This window comes from Halichoerus grypus, chromosome 1 (genome assembly GCF_964656455.1).
Source record: "Halichoerus grypus chromosome 1, mHalGry1.hap1.1, whole genome shotgun sequence".
Classification (NCBI taxonomy): domain Eukaryota; kingdom Metazoa; phylum Chordata; class Mammalia; order Carnivora; family Phocidae; genus Halichoerus; species Halichoerus grypus.
This window is the reverse complement of record NC_135712.1, coordinates 144995551-145021759: the sequence shown is the minus strand read 5'-3', so window position 1 is coordinate 145021759 and position 26209 is coordinate 144995551. Positions and strand designations below refer to the sequence as shown.

Here is a 26209-nt window from a genome sequence, read left to right as displayed (position 1 = left end):
CGCCAGGGATCTCTCCCCTACACCACAGATGCTTCTTGCTCTGTTTCTGCGTCCTGAGTGTTGTTGATGTGTGCTGGGCTCGGCCTCACCCTTGTATCGTCTATGGCTCCCTAGTTCAGGACGCGAGCCGGACTGGCCGACGCGCAGTCCTTGCCACGCAGCCTCACTTGCTGTGACTTTGGTCGTGACCTTGGTTGGGTCCTTAATGTCTCAGTTTTCTCATCTGTGGAATGGCCACCATGACTGCACCTACCCTGCAGGGTTGCTGTGAGGATTAAGGAAAAAGCACATTAAATCCCCCGGACATAGCAGGGACCCTGTGAACTGCTGCCCCTGCTGGGAGTCTCTGCTGATACTGAAATTCACCATGGTTCGCAAGCTGACATCAGAGGAGTTACTTAACCTCTCTGGGTCTCAGTTTCCCACTTTAAAATGGGGCGAGTTTAAGTTCCTATCCTGTTGTATTTATGATAATCCATACAGAGGGCTATTGAACATGGCCTGGCCATAGGAAGTGTGCTCAGTAAAGGTCTGCTGCTTCTGTTACTAATTTCTCTAAAGAGCTGCATCAGGGAGGATCCCGGGACCCTATATTGTAGTCAGCTGTATACTTTCTGGAAAACATTTTAAGTGATATTTTTCCCCATCAGTACACGGTCACTACAAAAAAAAAAAAAAATTAAAATTTGTAATGCTATCTAAATGTCAATAGGCTGTCCTAATTTTTTTTCCTGTGTTTTTATTATAAATCAGTACATATTCTCCCCATTGGGATTATTTGTATTTATAAAAACATAACAGGAATAACAATGCACATGCTTTAATAGCTCGGGGTCAAGAGTGGTTTTTCATTTATACCTCTGACTTCCGAAGCTGGGCTCTGTCAAAGACCTGGGGACTTTTGGAAGGTCTCTCTGCAGCCCTAACTGAACGGGAAAGGTCACACTTGCCCTCCTGTCACTGTGTGCATGGCGGCAATATGTGTCTGACTGGTTAATGCTAGAAAAAAACCACTGGTCCAAGAGTACATCTTACTGGGTCAATGGTTAAAGCACGTTAAAGCTTTTTTTTTTTAAGTGAGCTTTATAAAAGGAAACACGAGCGATCTTTGTGGTGGTGGATACATGAACCTACACAGGTAATAGGATTGTTAGAGCTTACGAGTCACTTGTGGGTGCACACATGCCCACTCAGATGAGTAAGAATTAATCTGGGGAAATCCGAGTCAGATTCATGGATTGTATCAGGTCAGTGCCCTGGTTGTGATATAATTTTACAGAATGTTACCACCGCGAGAAACTGGGTGAAGGGTATAAGGGATCTCAGTATTATTTCTTACATCTGCATGTGATTATCTACACATGATTAACTACACATGATTAATTCAAAAAGTTAGCTTAAAAAATGTAAGTGTGATTTCTGATTAGTACAATCCTGGGGGAAAAAAGCGGCCCCGAATCCTGCTCTCTCACCTTTGGGTGACATGGAGCCCGATTCAAGTATTAGCCTGGTTTTCTTTTTCTCCACAGCAGCAGAGGACTCGGTCCTCTAAGTTAAGGGGGGGTAGGCACTAAGCAGGCCCCCAGTCGCAACACCAGTTTCAGCACAGAGGCCTTTTGTTCCTGCTGGGGTCTGTTTCCGGTTAATGAGCCTGGCATGCTGATGCTTGTCTGCGGGGCCAGCAGGCTGGGGGGCCTCCCGCGTCTTTTCCTGCAACACTGCCGCAGAGCACCGTTGTCCAGTGTGAAAACTAACAGCTGCAGCGGCACAGGAATCTTCACGTAAGGATTTCTCATGACCCCGCGCTGACGAACAATTTACAGCAATTTGAGCTGGACTCCACCTCCATCAAATTAAATTCTGGTTTAAACCAACTCTTACGAATCTCCCTCCCGTTTCCAAGCCGGCAGCCCCCACTGGAGGTGAGGGAAGGAAAGTGCCCGAGGCAATAGTGTACTTCTTTCCAGCTCCCAGAGAAGTGTCAGGTGGAGGAGAGAGCTGGAAGGGGGTTTCAGATTTGGAACCAGATTTCAGGTCTCCTTAAGCTAGGAAATCATTCCGACGGATCTGATTTCTCTGAGCTCATTCACCAGGGTGATCTTTACTTGCATTTAATAAAATATTTAGAGACCTATTGCATTCCTGTTGCAGCTTGCCTGCCATTAGCAATGCTACGGAGGTTGGCTTAGTAATACACTTAATTCCCAACTGCCTTGCTTGGGCTGTTACTGAATGTGGGTCATTATGAAAGCTGAATCAAGTCTTTGGCTCTTAAGGAATTATTTTGTAGAGTCTTAGTTATAAAGAGTTACCAAGACTTTATTTAGGGCAAAAGTGGCAAGTTTAAAAAATTTTACACTTGGGTCCTAAACCCATTTACGTTCATTCCTTCCTCCACAGGATAAAACCTGTGATACCCTTCTAGTTGTTTGTGGAATTGCAAATCGATTCCTTGCCATTGATTTAAAATAAAACCATGCAATTTTTCCACAGACTAAAGTATTCTTTCATTGCACAACCTTTTTCTCCAACAGAAGGAGAAAAAAGACCCATACGTCCTAAAGTGGTCTGCATGCAGCCTCTTATGACCACAGGCCATTATGTATGTGGTGAAATATCACTCCGTGCGCGTGCATGCATATTTGTGTATGGCCGGAATGGTATCAACCTTTTTGGTGTTGATTAAAAAGAATCTACGACCCTAGTTTTCATGGTAGGGAAACTGGTTGCATAGCCTTAGAATGTAGGCCATTTGGAGAGGGGAGGGGAAGGGCTGCAGCATTATGAAATGATCAGCTAAGATTGTTACTTAATAATTATACCGATAGCCGCTTTCTAAAGGATCCCACTCTGTCCGTGTGGTTGGGTCTCTGTGGTTAGCAAGGTCTAGACCCTGAGATGTTTTCTGATCATTCACACACTGGTGGCTTTGCTGCTGACCCATTTCAGTTTGCTGAGTTTATATGAGGCCAGACCCCTTTCTATTCCAGTGCCTTGTCCTCAGCACCACCACTAAGTGCGTGCACGCGTACGCGCATGGGCGCACACACACGTCAGAACCTTGCAGGATTGGAAGTTACCCCATCCCCTGAGCCCCCCTGAGGCTCTTCCTGGAACTGGGAAATGAAATCCAGTGGTGCTGAGCGCAGTGTGGGTCGAACCCAGCTAAACCAGCGACCCTTTGTGCCCGACATGCAGGCATGATTTGAAGACTGCTTTATTAGATGGGTCATTTGTTTGGCCGGTTTGTGACATCGGTAGCTCATTGCCACTTTTATTTCTTGCAGTTTTATGTGCTGAAAGAGTTGGCCAGATGACTAAGACGTATAATGACATAGATGCTGTCACTCGGCTTCTTGAAGAGGTAAGTGCTTCCGGGGAGGCAAAGAACCATTTATGATCGACTGATTATAACTTCTATTGATTAAAGCATACATTATTGTCGATCTCAGTGAAGAATCCCCAAAATGGGGCCCTCTCGGGGTACAAGGCCATGCCTTTAGTTTTTGAACTGGTAGCTCTGCAGGTCTTTGTAGCTGTAATTCGCACAAGGCATGTTAGTTTTTTTTTTTTTTTTTAAAGATTTTATTTATTTGACAGAGAGAGACACAGCGAGAGAGGGAACACAAGCAGGGGGAGTGGGAGAGGGAGAAGCAGGCTTCCTGCTGAGCAGGGAGCCCGACACGGGGCTCGATCCCAGGACCCCGGGATCACGACCTGAGCTGAAGGCAGACGCTTAACCGACTGAGCCACCCAGGCGCCCCACAAGGCATGTTAGTTTTTAAGAGGAATGTATTAATGACACCAAATAGGAATACTTGCTAGAATACCCAGTCTAAGATTTTTAAAAACCCTTAAAGTATTTTGTAACACTATATTTTAAGGGTATCCAAAAGTGTCCAAAAAATACATCATTATTATATCTTTGTAATTTTTTTAAACTTACTTCAGGTTAAGGGGATATTATGCAGCATAGAAATAACCAAAATCATCGTGGGAAAAAGAAAATTAGGGAACTTGCTTAGAATTGGACTAGCTGCTGGTATTTGAGAGACTGTAGTTTTCTCGGTTTCTTCTTAGCATTCTGTTGGCAGTTGAGAATCGCGGTGCTGTGCATACCTCTACAAACAGATGAGCACCATATGTATACCCCCATGCCTAGAACTGGCCAGAACACAGCAGGTTCTTATAGGTATATATTGAATAAGTGCCCATCTTTAAACGTTATCAGTCCTTAATGGCACCGCTGCTAACTTAGAACCTCGTTTCTGCTCTGGAACCGAGGTTGACTTTGGGTTATGTTACTATTCATCAGCTCTTCTCTAGGAAAAGAGTAGCATAATGTGGGAGATCGTGAGACAGGGCCATTGCAAGGCATTTTAGGGCACAGGCCTTCTGGTGGTGCTCCAGTTGCCGCCGTTATGGTGGCTGGCATCAGGCACTTGGGAGGCTAGCTTGGTTGGCACCACTGACTTTTGAAAATGGTTCGTCACAGACCCCTTCCCACTGTGTCCATTTCCCCCAACAGTGCCATGCTGTCCGGATCCCCTAGTATTTCCAGCATCCACTCCTCACCCTACACCGTTAGCCATGAGTCAGGTTTTCTGAGGGGGCTCCGATCTGGACCGTTCTTTTCATTCCAAGGCCACTCCACTCCTCCAGCCCCCAGAGCCTCAGCAAGGAGGTTTCTGTTTCTCTCTGCAGCTGCCCCATCCCAAGCCCGCCGTGACCACTTTGCTCCCCACCCCAACTTAGAGACACTTAGAAGTCCTCACTGTGGCATCCAAAGCCACACACGGATCCTGTTCTGGCGAAAAGAATATTTGTGGGGCGCTTTTTTCCGTGGCTTTGTTGTGCCTTCTGTGTTCTGTTTTTAGCAGCTCATCAGGGCAGTGGTCTGTGTGTATCTGCGTTTTATTTATAATGCCATTCTTCTCCTCCTCCTGATAAGAACCACCTCTGAGTCACTGCCTTTCTTTGGAATTAGGCGGGGTCCCCCCCCACCCCACCCTGTGAAAGTCTAACTGCCTCTTTCACGTGACAGTCCTACCGGGCTGTGCTTTGCTTGGCTTGGCTTTGGTTCTGCTTCCTCTGATCATTTGCTTTGGTTCGGAGGCCTGCCAGACGCAGGCAGGGTGCTGGGGGCGGCGGGGGGGCTGTGCACAGGATGCCAAAGCACAGCCCGTGGGCAGTGGGGAGCTTTTGTTTCTGCCTTTAAGGGGAAGAGGATCCCACAGCTTGCCTTGGCTTCCTGCCTTTGGATTTACCTTTGTGCAGAGCTTGCCTCCCTCTCCTCCGTCCCCCCCCCGCCCCAGTTTAGAGGGGGTGTTCCGAGGGCCCCTTAGTCATGCTTTCTATGCTGAGACTGGTGAATGAGATGAGTCAGCCGCAAAGTGTGGGAGGCTTGCTGCTCTCCATCTCCAAGGGCTGTGTCAGACCACACGAGTGCCTCTGGCAAAAGGGGCTGAGCCAAGGCACAATCTTTTTAAGCAAAGCCCGGACAGGAAGAGGGAGCGAGCAATTGGAATGAGCTCCATCCACCTAGGTGGCTGCATTTTCTTGAGGAATGAGGGAACCAGCTCTTTTAATAGTTTATTTCCAAGGGCCTGAATTACTTATATGTAATCTCTCATTCTCACCGTAGTTTAACCCAGTGGTCATTTCCTAGCTGCTTTCCTGTTTTTAGAAGTAAACATTTACCCTATGTTGGCTGGTTGTAATAAATGCGAATGTTTTCATTTCTGGAATCCTCCAGGAGAAACGCAACCAGTCTGTCCTCTTAGTAAAGAAAAACCAGAGCCACTGCAATAAGTTTTTAGTTACTGTAACTTTTAGATGAACTATTTTTAGGTAACTTTTAAGTAATCTCCACACCCAACGTGGGGCTCCAACCCACAGCCCTGAGATCAAGAGTCGAGCCAGCCAGGTGCCCTCCTTAGATAACTTTTAGACACCATGTAACTTGTTTAATTTTTTCATTTCATCCATAAATAGTTTTACTGTAACTTCTTACCCCCCCCCCCCCCGTTTTTTTTCCAAGCAGAGAGTTTTGTTTTACTATAAAGATTAGATTTTAGGTGGGGATGGGGTGAAAGCTGCCCCGCTGTGGAGCAGGGAAGGTGAGGAGGGCCCCATGTCTGAGGTTTGGGGTATCATGGGGAGGGCGAGGGGCTTCACTGAGTGCACAGCCCATCTGTTTTCTTCCCCTGACCGTTGCTCTTGGGCTCTGGCTTTTGTGTGCCATGGGAAGCCCTCACCGTCCTTCGGGTGCTCCAGCCGGCCTTGCCCAGCGGGCTTTCACAATTGTAATTTCTGCTTGATTTGTTTGCCGTGGAGTCTGCACCCAGAATGTGGCCAAGGAATTAAGAATGTCTGTGCTTGTTGGAACTTAGCACGATGCATGCATGCAATGTAGACCCGAGAGGGAGGCAGTGAAACCTCTGGCCTTAAGTGCTTGCTGGGTATTCAGTCTGAGAATTTGTTCTGGTAGACAGATTCAATAGGCTTGAGTGAGATTTATGGAGACCACTCTTCCAAAGAGAAATGGACACTGGTATTGCAGTTTTAATTGAGTGTTAGCCAGCTGAAACCATTTGCACAAGATGCTAATTTTGAGTCAGCCTGGAGAGGTAGGTTTCCTCCCACCATGCCTTTGGGTCCTTCCAAATAAGCACACATGTTGAGTCTCAAAGTGATGAAGGGCCACTGAGCGAAGGACCTTCCTTGGAAGACACCGTAGCCAGCCTGGATGAGTACACAGAGATGAAACATCTCGGTTCATTGGGCAGAGTCACTGGTCCCCTTTGTGCCTTGGCAGGCATGCAGGGAGGCACAAATTGTGGGAATAAGATGGAGGTATTTGTGGCTCCCGTGATGGGACACCCGGCTGGCTTCTGGGGGAGCAGTGATAGCAGTGACCGGTTTCAGGACTGTGGGAACTGAGGGAGAGTGACCATCATCTGTGCGAGAGAGAGAGAGTGCCAAATCCCCGTCAAATCCAGAGTCTTCCCAAACTGTACTTCGCCCTCCATTGCTCGGCTCCTATTTCAGTGAAACTCCTGCGATAAGGGGGAAGGTGTGCTGCTAGTGCACGGATTTATTTCATGGATATATAAAAAGTTAGAAATAAAAACTGCCTTTTTTTTTTTTTTTATGTTGTACAACTCTGAATCATAATGCTAGAAGAATTTTTCAAGGGTAGCTCAGCCAGTCTGCACCACCCCCCTCCCCATCTAACAGAGGAGGGAACCGGGTCCCAGGGATGTTCAGTCAGAGCCCGATCTCACAGCCGTGCAGTAGAAGGGTTTGCCCGGAGCAGGTAAACTTTTGACCAATACCCGCTGTAAGAAACGCATCTCAGGCTGTGACTTGGTACTCAAATAAATATAGGACAAGCAAAAGCAGAAACATGAACTAATACCCTTATGATGTGGAATGCACTTTGGTATTTCAATTTCGTGCTGTTGAATTTCATTTAAAACAAAATATCAAGTTGCCATTATGAAAATGATTCTCCACCTACTGATGGTTTATAACCTGTTTGGAAAAAGCTCACCTGGAGTGTACCTGATCCTTGTTAAGTGGAAGCCATTGGCTCAAGGTCATATGGTTAGTAGCTGGTCAGAAGCTAAGACTCCTACCTAGCTTTTTTTTTTTTTTTTTAAGTTTTATTTATTTATTTGTCAGAGAGAGAAAGAAAGCACAAGCAGGGGGGGCGGCAGGCAGAGGGAGCGGGAGAAGCAGGCTCCCCGCTGAGTAAGGAGCCTGACGCGCGGCTGGATCCCAGGATGCCGGGATCATGACCTGAGCTGAAGGCAGATGCTTAACTGACTGAGCCACCCAGGCATCCCCGCTCCCCAGCTTTTTTCCTTCTCTAAGCTGCATGTTCCCATTCCTCTGCTTTTTACATCAGCTGGACAGAATAACTAGCAGAAGCTTCTTAAATGATTTAGTTTTCCAGAGTTCCCCTCCCTTTGCTAATACCACCTACAAGGGAGCAAGTTGAATCTAACCACAGTGGCAAGTAGTCTCTCAGGCATGGATGAGTCTACCTTTGGTGATGGCGTCTGTCCTGCTGTCTGACTGTCAGGGAACATCTTTCCTCCCACAGAGGCAGCTGTACCTTTTTTTTTTTTTTTTTTTAAGATTTATTTGTTTTAGAGAGAGCATGGAAGCAGGGAGAAGGGCAAAGGGCAAGGGAGAGAATCTCAAGCAGACTCCCTGCTGAGCACAGAGCCTGACACAGGGCTCAGTCTCACAACCGTGAGGTGGTGACCTGAGCCAAAATCAAGATTCGGCTGCCCAACCAACTCAGCCACCAGGCGCCGCAGCAGCTGTACCTTTACATGCCACTGAAGATCTTCCCTTGTGTACTGCTTTGCTACATATATGTGATGTCATCAACTGAACTAACAGAAACTTCTGTGTCCTTAACACAGTCTTTGTCCAGAAGTAAGGCAATCTTATGCCTTATATCCATTTCGAAAGTTTTTTTTAAGTTTATTTTTTTTAGTAATCTCTACACACAACGTGGGGCTCAAATCCCCAACCCTGAGATCAGAAGTCGCACGCTCCTCCCACTGAGCCAGCCAGGCGCCACTTGAAGGTATTTTTTTTTTAAATCTAAGTACGGGCGCCTGGGTGGCTCAGTCGGTTAAGTGTCCGACTCTTGGTTTAGGCTCAGGTCTTGATCTCAGGGTCACGGAATCCAGCCCTGCGTTGGGCTCCGTGCTCAGTGCAGAGTCTGCGTCAGATCCTCTCCCCTCTCCTGTGGATCCTCCCACTCGTGCTCTCTCTGTCTCTCTCTCTCAAATAAATAAATAAATAAATCTAAAAAAATAATAAAAAATCAACCTAAGTACCCTCCATTAAGTAAAAGAAACATGCTATTAGATTTTAGAGTAACCTTGAACATTTTTGTTCCATATGAAATAAATAGAAATAGCTCAGTAAATTCCGCCTTTGTTTGCCTGCCTCCCTGCGTCAGCTCTTGGCTTTGTTGCAAGAGCACTGTGGAATTTCTGTGCTCATTCACTCACCCAGCAGGCAGTTACTGAGTATTTCCATGTGCCGGGCCCTGGGGGATACAAGAGCTCAGCCCTCAGGCGGACAGATTGGCAAGTGATTTCACAGACACCAAAAGCTTTTCACTGCGGAGAAATGTTTTTGGAAGCACGTTTCTCTTGTAGGAACAGAGACATGTTTTCATTGGCTTTTGAGGTTCTCTCCCACTGCCCGAGGTCTGCGTAGCTCTTACACGTTCTGTGGGCCGAGCATCCCCCCTCTTTGGACAGGTATCAAACGTGGGTGCGTGGATGGTGAGTTTTTAATACCTTTGTTAGTTCTCAGTGCCCTGTTTTCCTCAGTTGACCCTGAGCGCCCTGGGCTCCTTCAGGAAGCACAGGTGTTCTGAACGTCTGTTCTCATTTTTGCCTTTCATAGAAAGAGCGGGATTTAGAACTGGCTGCTCGGATTGGCCAGTCGTTGTTGAAGAAGAACAAGACGCTGACGGAGAGGAACGAGTCGCTGGAGGAGCAGGTGGAGCACATCAGGGAGGAGGTGAGCCGGTGGCAGTGGCCGGGGCCGGTGGGTTTGGTCTCAGGCCCCAGCGTTGCCTGTCCTGGGGCGGCCGCCTGGAGGCAGGAGCCTGCCTTCCTCGGCTGCTTCTGTTCAGGACCCTCCTTCGGACAGTGTGGGCAGCACCAGCTGGGCGAGGACAGCCTTCACCCACTCGCTAGGCCCAGAGTGTCCAGTCCCCCACGGTGCCTGGGTGTGCTGGACCAGCGCTGGTTGCCGTCCCCCAGAGTCCAGATCCTCATGTAGGCTGGGAAGGACACTCAGCTCATGGCAGGAGTGCACGCAGCCTAAGGCGGCAGAGAGCAGGGGCTCCTGGGGCAGCGGGGCACGGGCAGGCCAGAGGGGAGCCCTGTCGGGAGGAGGCCAGCCTGTGCTGCCGAGTAGGGCAGCGATGGCACATTCTTCATTCCAATATAATGTTGTGTTTGTAAAACAGAACGAAGAAGATAGGCTATTGTTGTCATGGTGGGAACCCTATCATTTTCCTGATACACATCTTGGCTGAAGGGCATCAGGGGTGGGGGTCTGAATGCTTTAGGCTTATCTTAACGGGCTGAGATTTCAGAGGAGCAACACTGGTTTTCTGGAAGGTTGTGGTGTGGGCAGGACAAGGAACGCTCTGCAGAGTTGGACGGGGTGGCTGGAACAAGGCCTAGGAGTTAGAGCCGGGCCCTACTTTGTAGCTTCTTTCCCATCATCATGTTCTTTTACCTGCGAATTTAGCTGTGAGGACTTTCACTTGACCTTCTTCTGATTTCCCTTATTTTCTACCAGAAACCTTCTAAGTGGGAGGGGATGCCCTGACTCACATCTCTTAGATGTATTCAGACCTTTTCCTCATTGAAGCTGTTACCAGCTAATGTTGCCTGGGTTCAGTGATTGTTTTAATATTGATGAAACAGAGTTGCCAGTATCGAAGGAAAGTTTTCATCCTGGGCGGCTTCCTTTGAAAGATGATATGGTAGAATGTAGTCGTGTTTTGGAGAAGTCAAGTCGCCGCCTGCTTTCCCGGCACCCAGCATCATGGCCTGACATCTCCTCTCGGGCATTAGAGAGCAGAGGACCATACCACCCAGGAACCAGTAAATGGTCACCCACTGTCCCTCGTGTGCTGCTCCTCTTCATGCCCTTGCCTGGGGCTCCCTCACCTCACACAAACAGCACCCACCTCTTTGGAAGTGGAAATGCCTCTTTTTCCTTGGAAAAGCTCTGAATTTGGAAGCTGTAATATGTTCCCCTTTGGCACGTCATTAAATTGTCAGTCTAGATGTTGAAACTAAACTTTTGTGCACATAGAATTTGCTTCTCCCCGGAAGTCATAAATACCCACTGTGTTGTGTAGGAAAGCTGCAATAAACCATAGACCCCAAATCAAATTAGAAACAAGAAAGAATGAAAACTAAATTGTAATTCTCGCTTGCAGCACGGGCTCCCTGCTCATCAGTAGTGAGTGGTGAAAGGGAAGTGAAAAATTTTATGGCTCAGGTTTGTTTGCTTAAGATGTTAAGTATAAATCAGGCGACTTGCAAAAACTGTCCTGGTAATCAGTATGGCCACTTCCTGATGGCTGCCTCCTTTCTCCTGTGTCTGAAATTGCTATCTTGTGGTCACTGAGTATAGAGTAAGGTCTGGCCAGGCTTGGCTGCGAGCCCTGTGAGGGTGCAGCAGTCCCAGGGTGGGGCTGGGAGTGTGCCAAGTGTGATAGCGAGGGTGGACCAGCTGCTTGTAGCTGCCCACCCAGGGCTGGCGTCGCCAGGGGCCCAGTCCAGGGTGGCATTTGGTTTCGGCAGAAGTGAATGGCCTCTTCTTTCATTTGATAACAGGATCTTTTTCTCTGGCCATTTGCCTAGCTGGTCATCTGGCTACTTGCAAAGCCTATATGCTGTCTTGTCGTCATCTGTCGTCCCCCCCCCCCCCCGCCCCCCCGGCCAAACATCATTCTAGAGCCTTCTAGTCTCCTCTCACCTCTTCTCTGAACCAAAGTAAAAACCATAAATTTAGGTAGAGGGTTTTCTGTCGAAACACAGTTGACTGTATTTTTCTTCAGTGGGATCGAATGCAACCTCTTCTCCTTGAAAAGACAAAATCGATGACATGCCTTCACTTTGGGTGAGGAATTAAACAAACGTTGTCACCAGCAGCAAGTGTTTGAACGTGACGGGGGCGTTGTCCATGCTCGGGGCTGAATGCCGCCCCCCCCCCCCCCCCCCCGGCTGTGTCTGCAGGTATCTCAACTCCGGCATGAGCTGTCCATGAAGGATGAGCTGCTTCAGTTCTACACCAGCGCCGCGGAGGAGAGCGAGCCTGAGTCTGTGTGCTCCACCCCGTAAGTCGCCAGAGGGCCGTGGCTCTGGGGCGGGGGCACAGGCAGCTGCCTGTTGTCCATGTCCTTGGAGGTGCCTTGGCAGGGTCGCTTCCCCAGCAGCTCAGGTCTGCTGCTCCCAGCCTTCCCCAGACCAAGCATCTCCACGTGCCTCCAACAAATTGCTTGGATGATTTTAGCAGGATGTGGAAGGGGACGGGGTTATTCATCAATTTAGATCAATCCGGCCTGGTCACGGGTAACAGGGTGGGCCCCGCAGTTAGAGGATAGTACCGGGTTCTGGAGCCAGAGGTGCCACTGTGGGCCCTTGGGACTTCTCGGAGAGTCAGCAGAGCCTCACATTAGGAGCACGAACTCTAGAGCCCAGTGGTCTCAGTTCAGGCCTTGGCTCTGTGGTTTCCTAGCTGTGTGCTCTTGGCCAAGTTACTTAACCATTCTGTGCCTGTTTCCTCATTTGTAAAATGGGAATACCGACAGTACTTAGTTCAGAGCGTTATGAGCATTAATTGACTTCATACCTGTAGAGTACTTAAAACTAGAACATGTTCTAGGCACATAGAATTGCAATGTAAATATGAAGTAGACTTTTAGGCATCCGGAATTGTGCGTTGGCTTTGAATAGTTGATTCTGCTGAGTTGTGAGGCCATGGGGCTGTACACGGTGGCCAGAGGGTTGGGGTGGGGGTCCTGAGTGCTGGCGAGCCTGTGTGCCGGCAGGTGCTGTTTCCCTGGAGCGAGATTGCACTTTCTCCCCCAGGTTGAAGAGGAATGAGTCATCCTCCTCCGTCCAGAATTACTTCCATCTGGATTCTCTTCAGAAGAAGCTGAAGGACCTCGAAGAGGAGAACGTAGTACTTCGATCAGAGGTCAAGTGCACTCCCTGCCCTTGTTCCATTTGGAGGGTGGTGGCCCCTTTGCCTTATCTGGCAGGAGGAGCCGTGCTCACAGCGCCGTTCTCAAGGGTGACCATCTGTGGGAGAGCCATCTGAGCTCCGCTCACAGCGGCACCCGGGGCCCAGCCAGCGTGCCTCCTCTGTGAGCTGGGCATTGGCTTCTGGGGAGCACATATCCGTCCGGGGGGCCGAGGACTCGGGGATTCTCCGTGTGGCTGGGCAAGAGTGGCGAGCCTTTCCTCCTTCAGTTAGGGCAGGGCTCTGTCGGCTTTTGAGGCTTCCTGACTAGTTAGTCGCTGTGCCAGGCACTTTGCCTGTGTTGTGTTTTTGTTTTTTGGTTTTTTTCAAATTTCACAGCAAGGCTGGAAGCTGGTTACTTTGCTTCTCATTTACAGTGAGAAAGCTGGGACCCAGGCTCCTAGGTGTTTGATTTGCCAACGTGGCACAAGTTAGGGAATGACAAAGGCGGGATTTGCAAGGCTCTGTGACTCTGAACCCGTTACTTCCCTTCACCCATGGCCCCTATCTGGAAACACTGAGACCTGCAAGTTTAGTACTTTTTGTCTCAATTATCAGTGAGTTTATGGTCTCCAGCCAGAGGTATGCTTTGTCAAGTTTGGGCTGCGTGCCCACCTGAGTTGGCCCAGGGTTCCCTGAAACCCCTACAATACAGCAGACCACCTTGAACTTGCCCACACATTGGAAAGAGCCTCATGTCTGGGCTTATCTTCTAGTCCTCATTGACTAGTGGGAAACACAAACCCAGAGCAACCAGGAGGGTTGTGCAAGCTTTCTGTGCCAGCCAGTGGCCAAGCCAAGACTACCACCCAGAGCTTTCCATCCCAGTACCTGCCCCAGGTAAATGCTCCAATCCCAGCTACAAATTCCACCTCAGTTTTCGGGAGTGTTGTCTCCCTGGGGCCAGGGCCCGAGGACTCAGAGATACCTGCTCTCCACCTGGGATAGTTTCTTCAGACCTTTGGATCTCTATTTTCTCACCTTGTCAGCTGGGAGCATGGCTATCCAGAGTCCTGGGATAGCTCTTGGGTCTCTGAATTTTAATGCTTTTGTATCATACCTTGTTTTTACTAAGCCGAATACAGTAGATCTAACTCCCCAACTTAGATCTCATAGGACAGTGCCTTGCATAAAGCAGGTACGTGATAAGTGTTAGCCATTCTTGTGGTCATCCTTAGATGGTAGGCAGAGCTGAGTCCTAGACACTGTTGGGGTCCAAAGGGGTCCCTGTCTATGAGCCAGGACAGATGCAAATGAATAGACACCAGGGGTGGCGCTTTGTAGAGTGCATGTCGCTTTGTGTAGCACCCTCTGGTGGTACACCTTTTTCAGCTCTCCAGCTTTGAGGATCCGCGATTCCTTAACTAAGCAGGGCATTCTGATGGACTTTCTGTATTGGAGGGTGTCCTGGATGGCAGGTGGGGAGAGGGTGAAGGGCAGCTTCCCAGACCCGGGTTAGTCCTTGCTCCGTGCCCCAGCCTTGCCCACCCCACCGGTCCAGGTGTGAATGTGGGGCCTCTGACCTGAGCCTTGTCCACAGGCCTGCCAGCTGAAGACAGAGACCATCACCTACGAAGAGAAGGAACAGCAGCTGGTCAACGACTGCGTGAAGGAGCTGAGTATGGCCTGGTTCTCTTGCTCCATCCCTACCCGCTCTTTTTACTTTCTGCAGCTGCCATCATTGTGATGAGACACCCACCCCCACCCCCCAATCTTGTGTGGGGCACTGCTCACTCTGATGCATGAGAAATTGGGTGCTAGGTTGTCAGCCATACGCTGTCCTAATTTCTCACTGAGACGGATGTTTAATTTTGATTCCGGCTTTCTACTGTAATATTGGAGTTATGTGAAGTCTAAGTTAAGCCCAGTTACAGAGTTCCCCTGTCGATATGCAAACACTAATCAATTATGGTTTCTCATAATTGATGTGTGCAAGGTGAGGCCAGAGCTCTCCACTTTGCAAACAAGTACTTTCCCCACCCTCTCCATCGTAAGTTTACAAGTTAAGACAAAAGGGCAAACAGTATTTTGAATTTCAGCAAAACGCTCAATAAATGAAACACACCCTGTGTTCCAGTCTAGTAAAATGAGTTATGACTCTGAATATGGGTTGAAAACATCCAAAGGAATTACATTGTGCAGGCACAGTTCCTTCTAGAATAGGGTGCAGCAGGGGTTCCTGTTAATGATGTGGATCCGTTCATGCATGAATGTGGGGATTCGGGCAGATGCACCTTTGTGTGGTGTGGTATCTCCCAGCTGACCCCCAAAGCCTGCCTGACTTCCTCTGGGAAGGGAGGCAGCTTTGGTCAGCAGGGTTGGGTCCCCACACCAGGCCCCACACCTCCTTCTCATGACAGACTGAGCCCATATGGGAAAATGGGCACTGTTCCTTCTTCACTGCCCTCTCCACTCGTCCCCCTGTCTGGCAACAAAGATGCTTTTTCTTGTGCACACCACAAAGAAACCGTTCTCTCTGGGTCTGACTTCCTCTTGTCATTTCTTGGTTAAAGGGGATGCCAATGTGCAGATTGCCAGTATCTCAGAGGAGCTGGCTAAGAAGACCGAGGATGCTGCCCGCCAGCAAGAGGAGATCACACACCTGCTGTCGCAGATAGTTGACTTGCAGAAGAAGGCAAAAGCTGTAAGGCTTCTGTTTCTCTGGATGCTGCAGATGGCATTTGCCCCCGAAGACCATGCCCTTTGGTTTTATAGTTTAGGAGTTTGTGCTGCCCTTTTGGGGAAAAGGCTTATTAGCAAATTCAGTAGAATAAAGCTAGTCGCCCTGAACTGGGGAGGGCATCATATAACCACTTACCTCCTAAAAATAATCCGCACATTAATAGAATTCGTTAAGAAAGGTGCCGCAGTGGAATTTCACTTGTGAATTTTCTAGTCTAGGATTTGTTTTTACACAGAGCACCTGGTGTTCCTATAGCAGAATAATATCCCCTTTAGATTTGAGATGAAGCAGCCGCAAGACATCAACAACAACAAAACAAATACAGTTTAGTTTCCCACGTCAGGCCTTTGCTAGCAGCGCAAAGTGAAGCGCGTCTGGGGAGGGGCTGTGCCCACGGAGACGGGCGTAGGGCGGGCCATACAGAATGAACATGGATGTAGGAAAGGCTGCCTTCAAAATTACAGAAAAGGCGAAATGTTACTCTGGCTTAAAAGTCTCACTGTAGAAATGTGATAGGATCGGAATAGATCAGGTAATAAGAGGAAACCAGTTAGACGTTTCCAGGTATCTTAAAGGAGAAGCTGATGGGCCTTTGCCCTGTTGCAGTGCGCGGTGGAAAATGAAGAGCTGGTCCAGCACCTGGGGGCTGCTAAGGATGCCCAGCGGCAGCTCACGGCGGAGGTGAGCGGCTCTCCCCACTTTCCCCAGGCCCATCCCACTTAGGGTGACGGGCCTCGGGTCGTGTCCACCTCACTAGCTGCTTTTATTCTGAATTGAAAGCCATTCTTACTGGTAAATTCCTGCTGACGCTGTCACGGCTGGTGAGCACCCGGGGGGCCGGGCCCTGCACAACCCGCTCCTGCTAAATGTCCCCTGAGGGCAACGGCACGGAACTCACCACGGGAAGGAGCCCGCTCACAGGTGTGGCTAGAAACGATGGTGTGACAATTGGCTCTCCCATTCGTGGAAAGTTGGCTTTTTTTTTTTAAATATTTGAGTATGATTGGCACGAGGTTCCATGAGTATTAGGGGTACAACGTAGTGATTGGACATCTCTGTACGTCATGCCATGCTTACTACACTGTCGCCCCATCTGTCACCACACAGCCCCGTTACCGTACCGCTGACTCGATTCCCCGCGCTGTGCCGTTCATCCCCATGACTTAGGCATCCTGTAACTGGAAGCCTGGGATCTCGGTTGCACGTTAGAACTTGGGAGGTTTCTGAGGCTAGAAGCACGCCCCAGGTGGAAGTCGAACTGAGCCTCGAGGGCCCTTTGGTGTCGGGCCTGGAGGTGCAGGGCAGTCCCCGTCGCCCCACCCCCCCTCCCCCGACCGTGCGTGCCTCTCTGGTGTGTGCAGCTGCGGGAGCTGGAGGACAAGTACGCAGAGTGCATGGAGATGCTTCACGAGGCGCAGGAAGAGCTCAAGAACCTCCGGAACAAGACCATGCCCAACACCGCATCACGGCGCTACCACTCGCTCGGCCTGTTCCCCATGGTGAGCACCCGCCTGCTCTGTGCCCCTACTTCCCACCCGCCTGCCAGGCCGCAGGGGGGGCCCCTGGCAGGGAGGCGGGGTCTGGCGCCGAGACTTGGTGGGTGGGCTTCTTTTCTGCAGCTTAACTCTCGATCTGCGTCAGGGGCTCGCGTGCCCAGCTCCTGGCCCCTTGACGACATGAGGCCGACTGACTCTTCCTTTGCTATCCCTCTGACTCAGTCCTTTTTTTCTCCTCGTGTCCTTAATTGGTAAATTTTGTAAGACCCTCAGATACTTGGAAGATGTTATTCACACATTGTTATTTTTCTAACCTTACTAGAGTATGAGCTATTTTGGCCTCACCGTGCGTTCTAGAATTCTTAAGTTGCCCATACAGTTCTGCTGGTTCTTTCTAGGCTTACTGATCATCCTCTTGGGGGCTTTCAGTGTCTGTAATCTGAAAAAATCTCTCTCTCTAGCTGGAGCGGCATTTCCATTTCTACAGAATGATTTCCCCGCAATTTTACCTCGTAGCTCTGGCCTGATCTGTTTCATGCTAGGGCTTTAGGGAGACATGGTTGAGAAGGGGATTTTCCAGGTTAGCCCCTCCCTGCTGGGGTTCAGCAGCACCGGGCAGGCCTCCTCTGCTGGTCTTTTCCCCGAGTCGTTTGGTGAGCTTCCTCACTGTACCTTCTTCTGTCAGACTAAAGCCCCTCGAAGGTGGGGGCCGTGTCTTATTTGCTCCTTTCCTCCTTCCCTCTGTAATACTCTGCTGTCTGCTCCGTGCTTGTTATGTTTCACAATTGTACATGCTTAGTAGGTACTAGATTTGGATGGGTGGACAGACAGACCGAAGAACAAATGACCAAGAACTTTTATATTCAGGCTCTGTTTCCGTGGTTTGATGAAATACCAAATTCTCTTTGAGGAGACAAGAACTTTTGAGAGAAACACTCCCAATGAGATACAAGTGGATGGCGGCTACAATGTTTGTGACACTCAGTCCTTTGGAATTTGGCCTTTCCTTGGGGCTCTTTCCCTTTACACTGTCTGGCCCACTTTTCCTAAATCACAATCTCATTTTATATATAAAAATCAGGCTAGAACTCTCTCTCTCTCTCTTTCTCTCTCTCTCAGCTTGATTGAAACCTAATGAAACCAAAACGAAAGATACATAAACATAGCTTTCCAAGGAGCAGATTGGTGATCCAGTGTGTCCAGGAATCCAAGTAAAGGGAGCAAAGAACATTCGGTGCCCCCGATTCCTCCATCGAGAGCCGATGACACTCAGCTCACAGACTGGCCTATGTAGTGATATATGCTCCCTGCCTCAATTTCCCTCCTTCCTGGCTTCCCACCTTGGCACAGTGGCCTCCTGGGGGCACCTTATCTCCCGTGCACTTAAGATGCACTCCACTGCATTCCCCACGCTCAGAGACAGACCTGTTTTATTTATTTATTTATTTATTTTTTAAAGATTTTATTTATTTATTTGAGAGAGAGAGAATGAGAGAGAGCACAAGCGGGAAGAGGGTCAGAGGGAGAAGCAGACCCCCCGCTGAGCAGGGAGCCCGATGTGGGACTCGATCCCGGGACTCCAGGATCATGACCTGAGCCGAAGGCAGTCACTTAACCAACTGAGCCACCCAGGCGCCCGAGACAGACCTGTTTTAAAACAAAGCCATGACATAGAAAAGTCAAACTGAAAATCTTCATTTGGGCGTCTTCTGCAGAGATTCTCAGCTATTGTATTTGCTGAGATGGAGCTTTCGCTTGCCTTTTCCTGTAGCTTTTGGCACGGCTCACTTTTTGAAGGTGGCTATTTTTAAAGAGCGCGATGTATTAAAGGTATTTGCGGCACTGAGTGGTGCTGTGCGTGTTTCTGGAGCAGAACGCCCCAATCTGAGTCAAACGGTGGGTAGCAGTTTCTGCCCGAGGAGTACGTTGCCAGCTCTCTTGCCTGTGGCAGGAGCTCCTAATCGGGGATCCCCAGACAGGACTCAGGGGGCCCGTCAACTTGAGGGAGGGTCACGTCTTTTATCTTAGTCCCTAATTGTATACAGTGCTTCCTGCTCATATGAAGGTGGGCAACAAGCCACAGCGATATTAGCCACCCCGGTGACTTGGTCACCAGTTGAGATCACAGCTGCTCTCCGTTGTAAGATGTCTCCAAATCCTGTTTGTGCTAAGGCCCACTTCAAGGTGGCAGTCATTACCAGGCCTGAAGCCAGATCCTGTGTGTTACCATATCACGATTGTTGTTATTAATAGTCTAGTGACTAGTTCAATATATTGGGCTTCCTTTTTGTCCTAATTATTTTGTTTACTTAAAGATACTATTCTGAGAAGGGGTCCATGGCTTCCCCAGACTGCTAGGGGGCTCAGGGCCAAGAAAAAGTCACAGAGCCGGCTTGCTATCTCCTCCAGGCACGACCTTGAAGTTAGTAGTTTGGTATGTCATCTCTCCTAAGTTGTATGAAGGTCCTTTCCTCGTGCAGAACTCTGAATGTAAACTATATGGTGAATTACAGTAGTAAGAAGTAAAGTGGTGGGGCGCCTGGATGGCTCAGTCAGTTAAGTGTCTGCCTTCGGCTCAGGTCATGATCCCAGGGTCCTGGGATTGATCCCCGCATCAGACTCCCTGCTCAGCGGGGAGCCTGCTTCTCCCTCTCCCTCTGCCCCTCCCCCTGCTTGTGCTGTCTCGCTATCTCAGTTTCTCTCTCTCTCTCAAATAAATAAATAAAGTCTTAAAAAAAAAAAGAAAGAAAAGTGAACTGATTTTAAAAAAGCTCACTCAGGGAAGCCCTTTACAACATGGGTTATATTGAATGACAATCTGTACATAATAATTACTAAATAAAATTGCATATTTATAAATAATAGTTGAAAACAAGCCCATTAACCCCTTTATGGACCCAGCTTCTTGCTACCTCTTGTCAAGTCTCCCCACTTGGTTCCAGCTTCTAGCCTGGAGCCTCGCTCCCAACTGTGGGGCTGTGGAGATGGGCGCTCTGGAGTTCCCATGCTCTGTCTGCTGGGAATCCATTGGCCACAAGTGGCTATGTGAATTTAAATCCGTTAAAATTAGTACAGCGAATTCGGGTCCTCAGTCATACTGGCCATGTTTCAGGTGCCTGATAGCCACCTGCGGCCTGTGGCTCCCACAGTGGACAGTGCAGAAAGAACATTCCTGATCATCGCAGGGAGTCTTCAGTTCGCACAGCAAGCCCTTCCCTGCAGGCTGTCCTAGGGGGTGTCCTCCTCTGAGGCCCCAGCAGGTGCTTTTCTGCACATGCCTGGTCCTCCTGTTGGCACCGACCTGTCCAGTGTATGGGATTGTTTGTTAGGCTCTACCTCAGAGGGTGAGGAGTGGTGGGCCGTTCGGGGAGGAGGGAGCGCTCATCAGGGGGTCTTTATCGGTGAGTCTCAGCTGGGGGCCTGGCCATCCGGGAAGGGAGAAGTCAGCCATGACCAGCCTTGCCCTGACCCGCAAAATCCACGACCTAGCTAGAGAAAGATCTAAGTGAACTAACTGTTCAGGGAACTCGCAGGGACTTCATGTGTTTGGTGTCTTTCTTCAGGGAGGAATGAAGGATTAGTAGTGGAAACGAGGTATGAGCTGGTCATTAAAGGTGGGCGGGCGATGGGTCGTTGGTGGGGAGAGGAGCTCTCCTTGCAGGGGAAGCGGGCGGCACCAGAGCAGAGGCTCAGATGACAGTGCTCACAACTCGGGTCCCCTCCTCCACAAATTCCCCGCCTCTCCTCTCTCCTTGTGGGCAGAGTCACAGCTCCGTGGTGTGGCCAAGGGAACGTGGGGTTTGCTCTCAGACCCTCGGCTGCAGGGGAGTGTCAGGGCTGTACACTCAGTGCCCACTGGGGACTGCTCCATTGAGAACCCGCCATGGGGATTGCTCGGTCAGGGGTTCCCCCAGTGATGAATGCTGGGAGCCTAGTGGCATGGGTAGTTTGCAGGCTCTGAGGCCTCAGTTGATGCTCCTGTGGCTAGCTAGCCGTGAGCCTCTTCTAGAGACTTGAATTGCTGCTCACTCAGTGTGTTTTCTGGCTTTTCTCAGGACTCCTTGGCAGCGGAGATTGAGGGAACGATGCGCAAGGAGCTGCAGTTGGAAGAACCTGAGTCTCCAGATATCGCGTACGGCCTGGTTCTAAGCTTCCCAGAGACTGCTCATGCCCTGTGGTCATCAAAACTAACAGTGTTTGGGCTTCAGACACCAACAGTGATCATGGTGGTCCTTCCACAAATTTGGGTCCAGATTAAGGGAGATAAGAGCACACAGCCAATAATATCCCACAGGTCCTCTTCCTGAGTTTTAAAGCTATATTATTAACTTACAGGAAGTTGAGAGGGAGAGCTGTTTCCCATCTCTGTTAATACAGGCCCTGTCTTGATACCACCACTTGGTTTTATCTTTCCTTTCACTGAAAAACAGGACTTAAAAAATGTTTACTGTCTGTTAGCAAAAGCAAAATAGGATGCAGTAGGAGATACAGAGGGCTCTTCGAGGGGTGCATGCAAGGCTTCTGCTTCCTTTCTGGGTACGTTTATGGATATTGGCCTCTACCAACTCTCTTCCTAACATGAGACCTTGCGCTAGGCCTGCCCCAAGTTGTTTCTAAGGAACGTGTGGATCCGATTTCATTGTGTATTTTCTGTACCCAAAGCCCACAGCCAGAACTGAAATGGGATCCTGGGAGTGACCAGAGTCCCCGAGCCTCGGTGCATGTGTGAAGCCCTGTGCATCCCAGAAGGACATGGCCGTTAGAGCAACGTGCCTACCTTTGTCTCCTGAAAAAGGAACAAATGAGGGGACGCCTGGGTGGCTCAGTTGGTTGAGCATCCGACTCTTGATTTCAGCTCAGGTCATGATCTAAGGGTCGTGAGATCAAGCCCCGTGTTGGGCTCTGCACTGGGCATGGAGCCTGCTTGGGATTCTCTCTCTCTCTCCCCCTCTCCCTCTGCCACTACCTCTGCTCATGTGAGCTCCCTCTCTCTCTCTCTGTCTCTCTTCCTCTTAAAAAAAAAAAAAAAGGGAACAAATGAGCATCAAAGGGAAGTTCCACTCTTAGAAATAGCAATTTTTGAAAGATTCCTGTGGTATTTATCATCTCATTACAGAGGTGTAAGATTTTGTCTTGCTTTTTTATATATATATGAACAGTGAACAAATACTCATTCTACAGATATTTATGGAGCCCTGTTATGTGCTGAGCAGTGAACACTGCCCTCTTGGACTTTGCATTCTAGTGACCATGATGAAAGAGGAAAAGTAGCCGGGAGACAAAAGCCCTACTTAAGTATTTGTATTTGTGGGTCAAGCCTGAGGGAGAGAAAAGCAGTATCATCTTGCTAGCTTCATGTGTAGGACACAACCACGAATTAGGGCCCGGAATTCAGTGGGCATTGAGCCTCTTGAGTTTCAGCCAACACATGGAAGGCAGGGGATGGCAGGTTGCCTGGGGGCTCGTGTGGGCCAGCAGCCTTTTGGCTCCTTGGATGGTAGTTTCTGGAGGGCTAAACTCCACAGTCATTCCTACATTTGTTTATTCATGGATGTTGTGCATTCCCTCCCCCCCTCCCCCCAGTCACCAGAAGCGAGTCTTTGAGACAGTGAGAAACATCAACCAGGTCGTCAAGCAGAGGTCTCTGACCCCGTCCCCCATGAACATCCCCGGCTCCAACCAGTCCTCAGCTGTAAACTCCCTCCTGTCCAGCTGCGTCAGCACCCCCCGGTCCAGCTTCTACGGCAGTGACGTTGGCAATGTCGTCCTGGACAACAAGACCAACAGCATCATCCTGGAAGCAGAGTCAGCTGACCTGGGGTGAGCCAGCCGGGAGTTTGTAATCTTTGGGTTTGGGAGACAGGTAGTGTGGATCGAGGATAGGTTCGGCCATCAGAAGAGGGGAGCTGACAAAGAATCACCTGAAAAGCATAGACCTTTCAGTTCTGTCATCTGTTTTGCTAGCCCTCTGAGTTTACGCTCACTCTTGATTCTGCTATTTTCACCAGTGTAAGGAGGTATGATAGGAAGTCTGCTTTTCTGTCAAAATGCTGAAGGGGAGGATGAATGAGTATTTTTTCTGTTAATCTTCACTGTTGGGCTACAGAATAGACATTCTGTAGCTTGGGCGTTTGAAAGGCTGAGGAGGACTCAGGCTCTGTCTTGTGACCAGAATCTAGTTTGCTGCCGAAGGTGGGGCGCAGGGCCCCCTGCAGGTGCACATCACACCTCCTGTCCCTGGGGTGGGGCCTCCTCAGCGGGGGGCAGTTCCTCTTTGTCCTGAAGCCCTCCACACATGCACACACACACGCATGACATCAGCTGTGTTGTACAGCTTTTTTCTGTGACAATGAAATTGGTTCTTCTGACCGACTGGGTCAGAGGGGAAACGGCTTGATCAGAACAGCTCTTTCAATTCAAGAGGAAAGAGAAATGCCTCTTGAACCAGTGGCCCTTCTGGTAACTAGGACCTGCAGCCTGAAGAAGTCGTCTTCCTGAGGGCTCAGGAGGGAGATGTTGCTAGGGACGGAATTTTTTACATAGTATGTGCCAATTTTCTTTGCACCTTTGTGCTCTCCCCGCTGCCTGGCGAAACACCCAGCAGAGGAACTAGTTCTCCCGGGCAGGCATTTACCTCCCCATTTTTGCCTAAATTTCCGCTGCTTGCCTTGTTGGCTTCCCTAGCAAAAATCCTGCGGCCACCAGGAAACCTGTCCACTCCCGGCCACCTAGAGCAGTAAGTCCTCCCTCGCACCGTGCACCCTGCATGGCGCCCGCTGCGGGGTACGCCACGCTCAGCCCCGTCTCCCCCCTCGCAGGAATGCGGAGCGGAGCAAGAAGCCCGGGACGCCGGGCACCCCGGGCTCCCACGACCTGGAGACGGCGCTGCGGCGGCTGTCCCTCCGCCGGGAGAACTACCTGTCGGAGCGGAGGTTCTTCGAGGAGGAGCAGGAGCGGAAGCTCAGGGAGCTGGCGGAGAAGGGCGAGCTGCTCAGCGGCTCCCTCACGCCCACGGAGAGCATCATGTCCCTCGGCACCCACTCGCGCTTCTCCGAGTTCACCGGCTTCTCGGGCATGTCCTTCAGCAGCCGCTCCTATCTGCCCGAGAAACTCCAGATCGTGAAGCCGCTGGAAGGTGATCCCCGGGGGCCTAGGCCCCTCTCGGCCCTCCTCGGCGACCGCCTGTGGTCGCTGATCCACCACCAGCAAGCGGGCAGCCTCTGTCACGCCTACTCCTTTTTCTTCCGAGACAGCCTCCCGCGCTGCTGGTTTGAGTTCCTCTGACGGTGGTACGCCCAGCCTGGGCTTCCGTCTCCCGGGGCAGGTGTGGGAGTGTGCACGCAGGCCGACTCTCACCTCGGCCAGCCAGGCCAAAGGAAAGGAACGAGAGCCTTCACGCCAGTTTCCTAGTTCTCTTTCTCGTGCATCTAGAACCTTAGAAGTCAGCATCTTTTTTGAGAGGCAGAGGCTACCGTACTAGAAAGTTAATTAGGTCATGCCTGGGGTCTGAGAAGCACAGGGAATTATTGCTGTCACCTCTCAGAAACGTTGGTGTCAGGGAGGGGTGCAGAGCACATGCTAGAAGTTGTTTTTTTCAGGAACCACCTGAAAGCGATCTGCAGTTCGTGGGCTCACATGTTTTGCTTCAATCTTCCAGTAAAGAGAGTGCGGCTTTCTTCCAGTGCCCTGGGTTCTGAGCAAGATGCCTAGACCTCTACAGTCTGAGGGCCGGGAAGGGGGTGGTTGCGGAGGCGAGTGAGTTCTGTACCTCCTCAAGCCTGCCTTTCCCAGGGGCAATTTACTTTTTAGTGCCAGGGACACCCAAGATTGTTAAACTCCTGGAAAAAAGTCTTCTTTTTTTGCTTTTTCTTCCAGGCATTATAAAATGTCTTCCTTTTACTTACCCACTTACCTTGTCAAGGGCCGCCGAGTGTTTGTATTTTTCACTTTTGACTCCTTTAGTTTGGAAACCCATGTGAGTTTGAGAAGGTATTTTAGAATTCTGTATTACATTTCTGGTGCAAAGTAAAATCAGAATTTCTGTAAGGCTGTATTTCCCATGTTAGACCTATATTCTTAAGGAGTCATTTTAGACATATATTCTTAGTTACTCGTTCCCGCAATTTAATACCACAAATACACTGTTGATGTGCTATAGCTTTGCTCTCTGCCTAAAAAGAGTAGGATTCTTTTTACCCCAGAAGAACCTGTTTTCAACCCTTTGGGGGCAATATTATCCCTGTTGAGAATGTGTGGTGTAAAATGAGGATGTGCTTGTTAAAGACCCAAGACATGCTGGGTCCTGTAGTCTCCAGAGGAAGGAAGAGGGTGGGCTGACGTTCTTTCTTCATGATTATTTTTTAATTGTATAATTTAGGCCCTTATTAGATTTCAGAAAAGGGATGGCTCGTTCTTTTTTTAATTGTTTATTCAGTTGTGAGCTTGGTGATTGTTTCCTGATCCATAATTATGTCTGTTTTTCTTTCAATAAAATCTTCCATTTCTGCAATTTTACTTTCTGCCTTTCTTTTCTTTTTTTCTCCTTTGTCTCTTAAAGTTCATTGGAATTTATCATCTCTATTTCGTCTGATTTCTGTATTTGACTTTGTGTTTCATTAGATCATCTAAGAATATGTCTTTGGATTCATTTTCCAAGCATATTACAGGAAGAGATTTTTAAAAATCTATTTCAACCAATTCATCTTTTTTTTCTTTTAATCTTATGACTTAGCAATATTTTTTGTGTTAATAGAATAAGAGGAAATCCCATGAGATTTGCTAGATCAGTTTCATCTAAAGTATCCTGTTCACTGGGAAGCTAAATCACCACCATTAAGAAGTCATGTCATATCACTATGGACTGTGATGCATCTTCATGATAGAGATCCCTCTCCTCCATTTTGTAGTTCTCTGACTTCTCAGCTATTTCAAATACAACCAATATTTTCTTTCTTCCTTACCGCCACAATTTTTTTGTTTATTACTTTGTTTAATCTGACAAGATGAAGTGCTGACACAGAAGTCTGCCTGACACTGGATTCAGTGCAGCTCAAACTGTGGCAGTAGATAAGTTACCCTTTTGAGCCCCGTTTCCCTTACTTGTGAAGTAAGGCTTACACCTGCCACACAAAATTGTGAGGAGTAAATGTGATTATGCCTGGTACCTAATAGGTGCTAATTAAAACTTAGGTTCCCCACACTTGCCCTGTTCTAGCAGCTC

At 49.2% G+C, this 26209-nt stretch overlaps 1 protein-coding gene across 14 annotated transcripts in view; it reads left to right on the top strand.

Moving 5' to 3' along the window:
• Positions 1-26209, top strand: part of TRAK1 (trafficking kinesin protein 1) — a 114005-nt gene that overhangs the window by 68952 nt on the left and 18844 nt on the right. For 9 of the 14 annotated variants that reach the window (XM_036080312.2, XM_036080307.2, XM_036080308.2 and 6 more), the window contains 11 exons: positions 3288-3364; positions 9442-9558; positions 11802-11902; positions 12657-12765; positions 14351-14429; positions 15324-15454; positions 16100-16174; positions 16855-16992; positions 21045-21121; positions 22573-22809; positions 23808-24124. In XM_036080312.2, coding sequence (XP_035936205.2) covers positions 3314-3364; positions 9442-9558; positions 11802-11902; positions 12657-12765; positions 14351-14429; positions 15324-15454; positions 16100-16174; positions 16855-16992; positions 21045-21121; positions 22573-22809; positions 23808-24124 — 1432 coding nt within the window. In that variant the 5' untranslated portion in view covers positions 3288-3313. Of the gene's footprint in view, positions 1-1529; positions 1782-1852; positions 1923-3287; positions 3365-9441; positions 9559-11623; positions 11686-11801; positions 11903-12656; positions 12766-14350; positions 14430-15323; positions 15455-16099; positions 16175-16854; positions 16993-21044; positions 21122-22572; positions 22810-23807; positions 25504-26209 lie in introns of those variants that run through there. The other 5 variants (XM_036080315.2, XM_036080314.2, XM_036080317.2 and 2 more) reach the window with 5 other exon arrangements.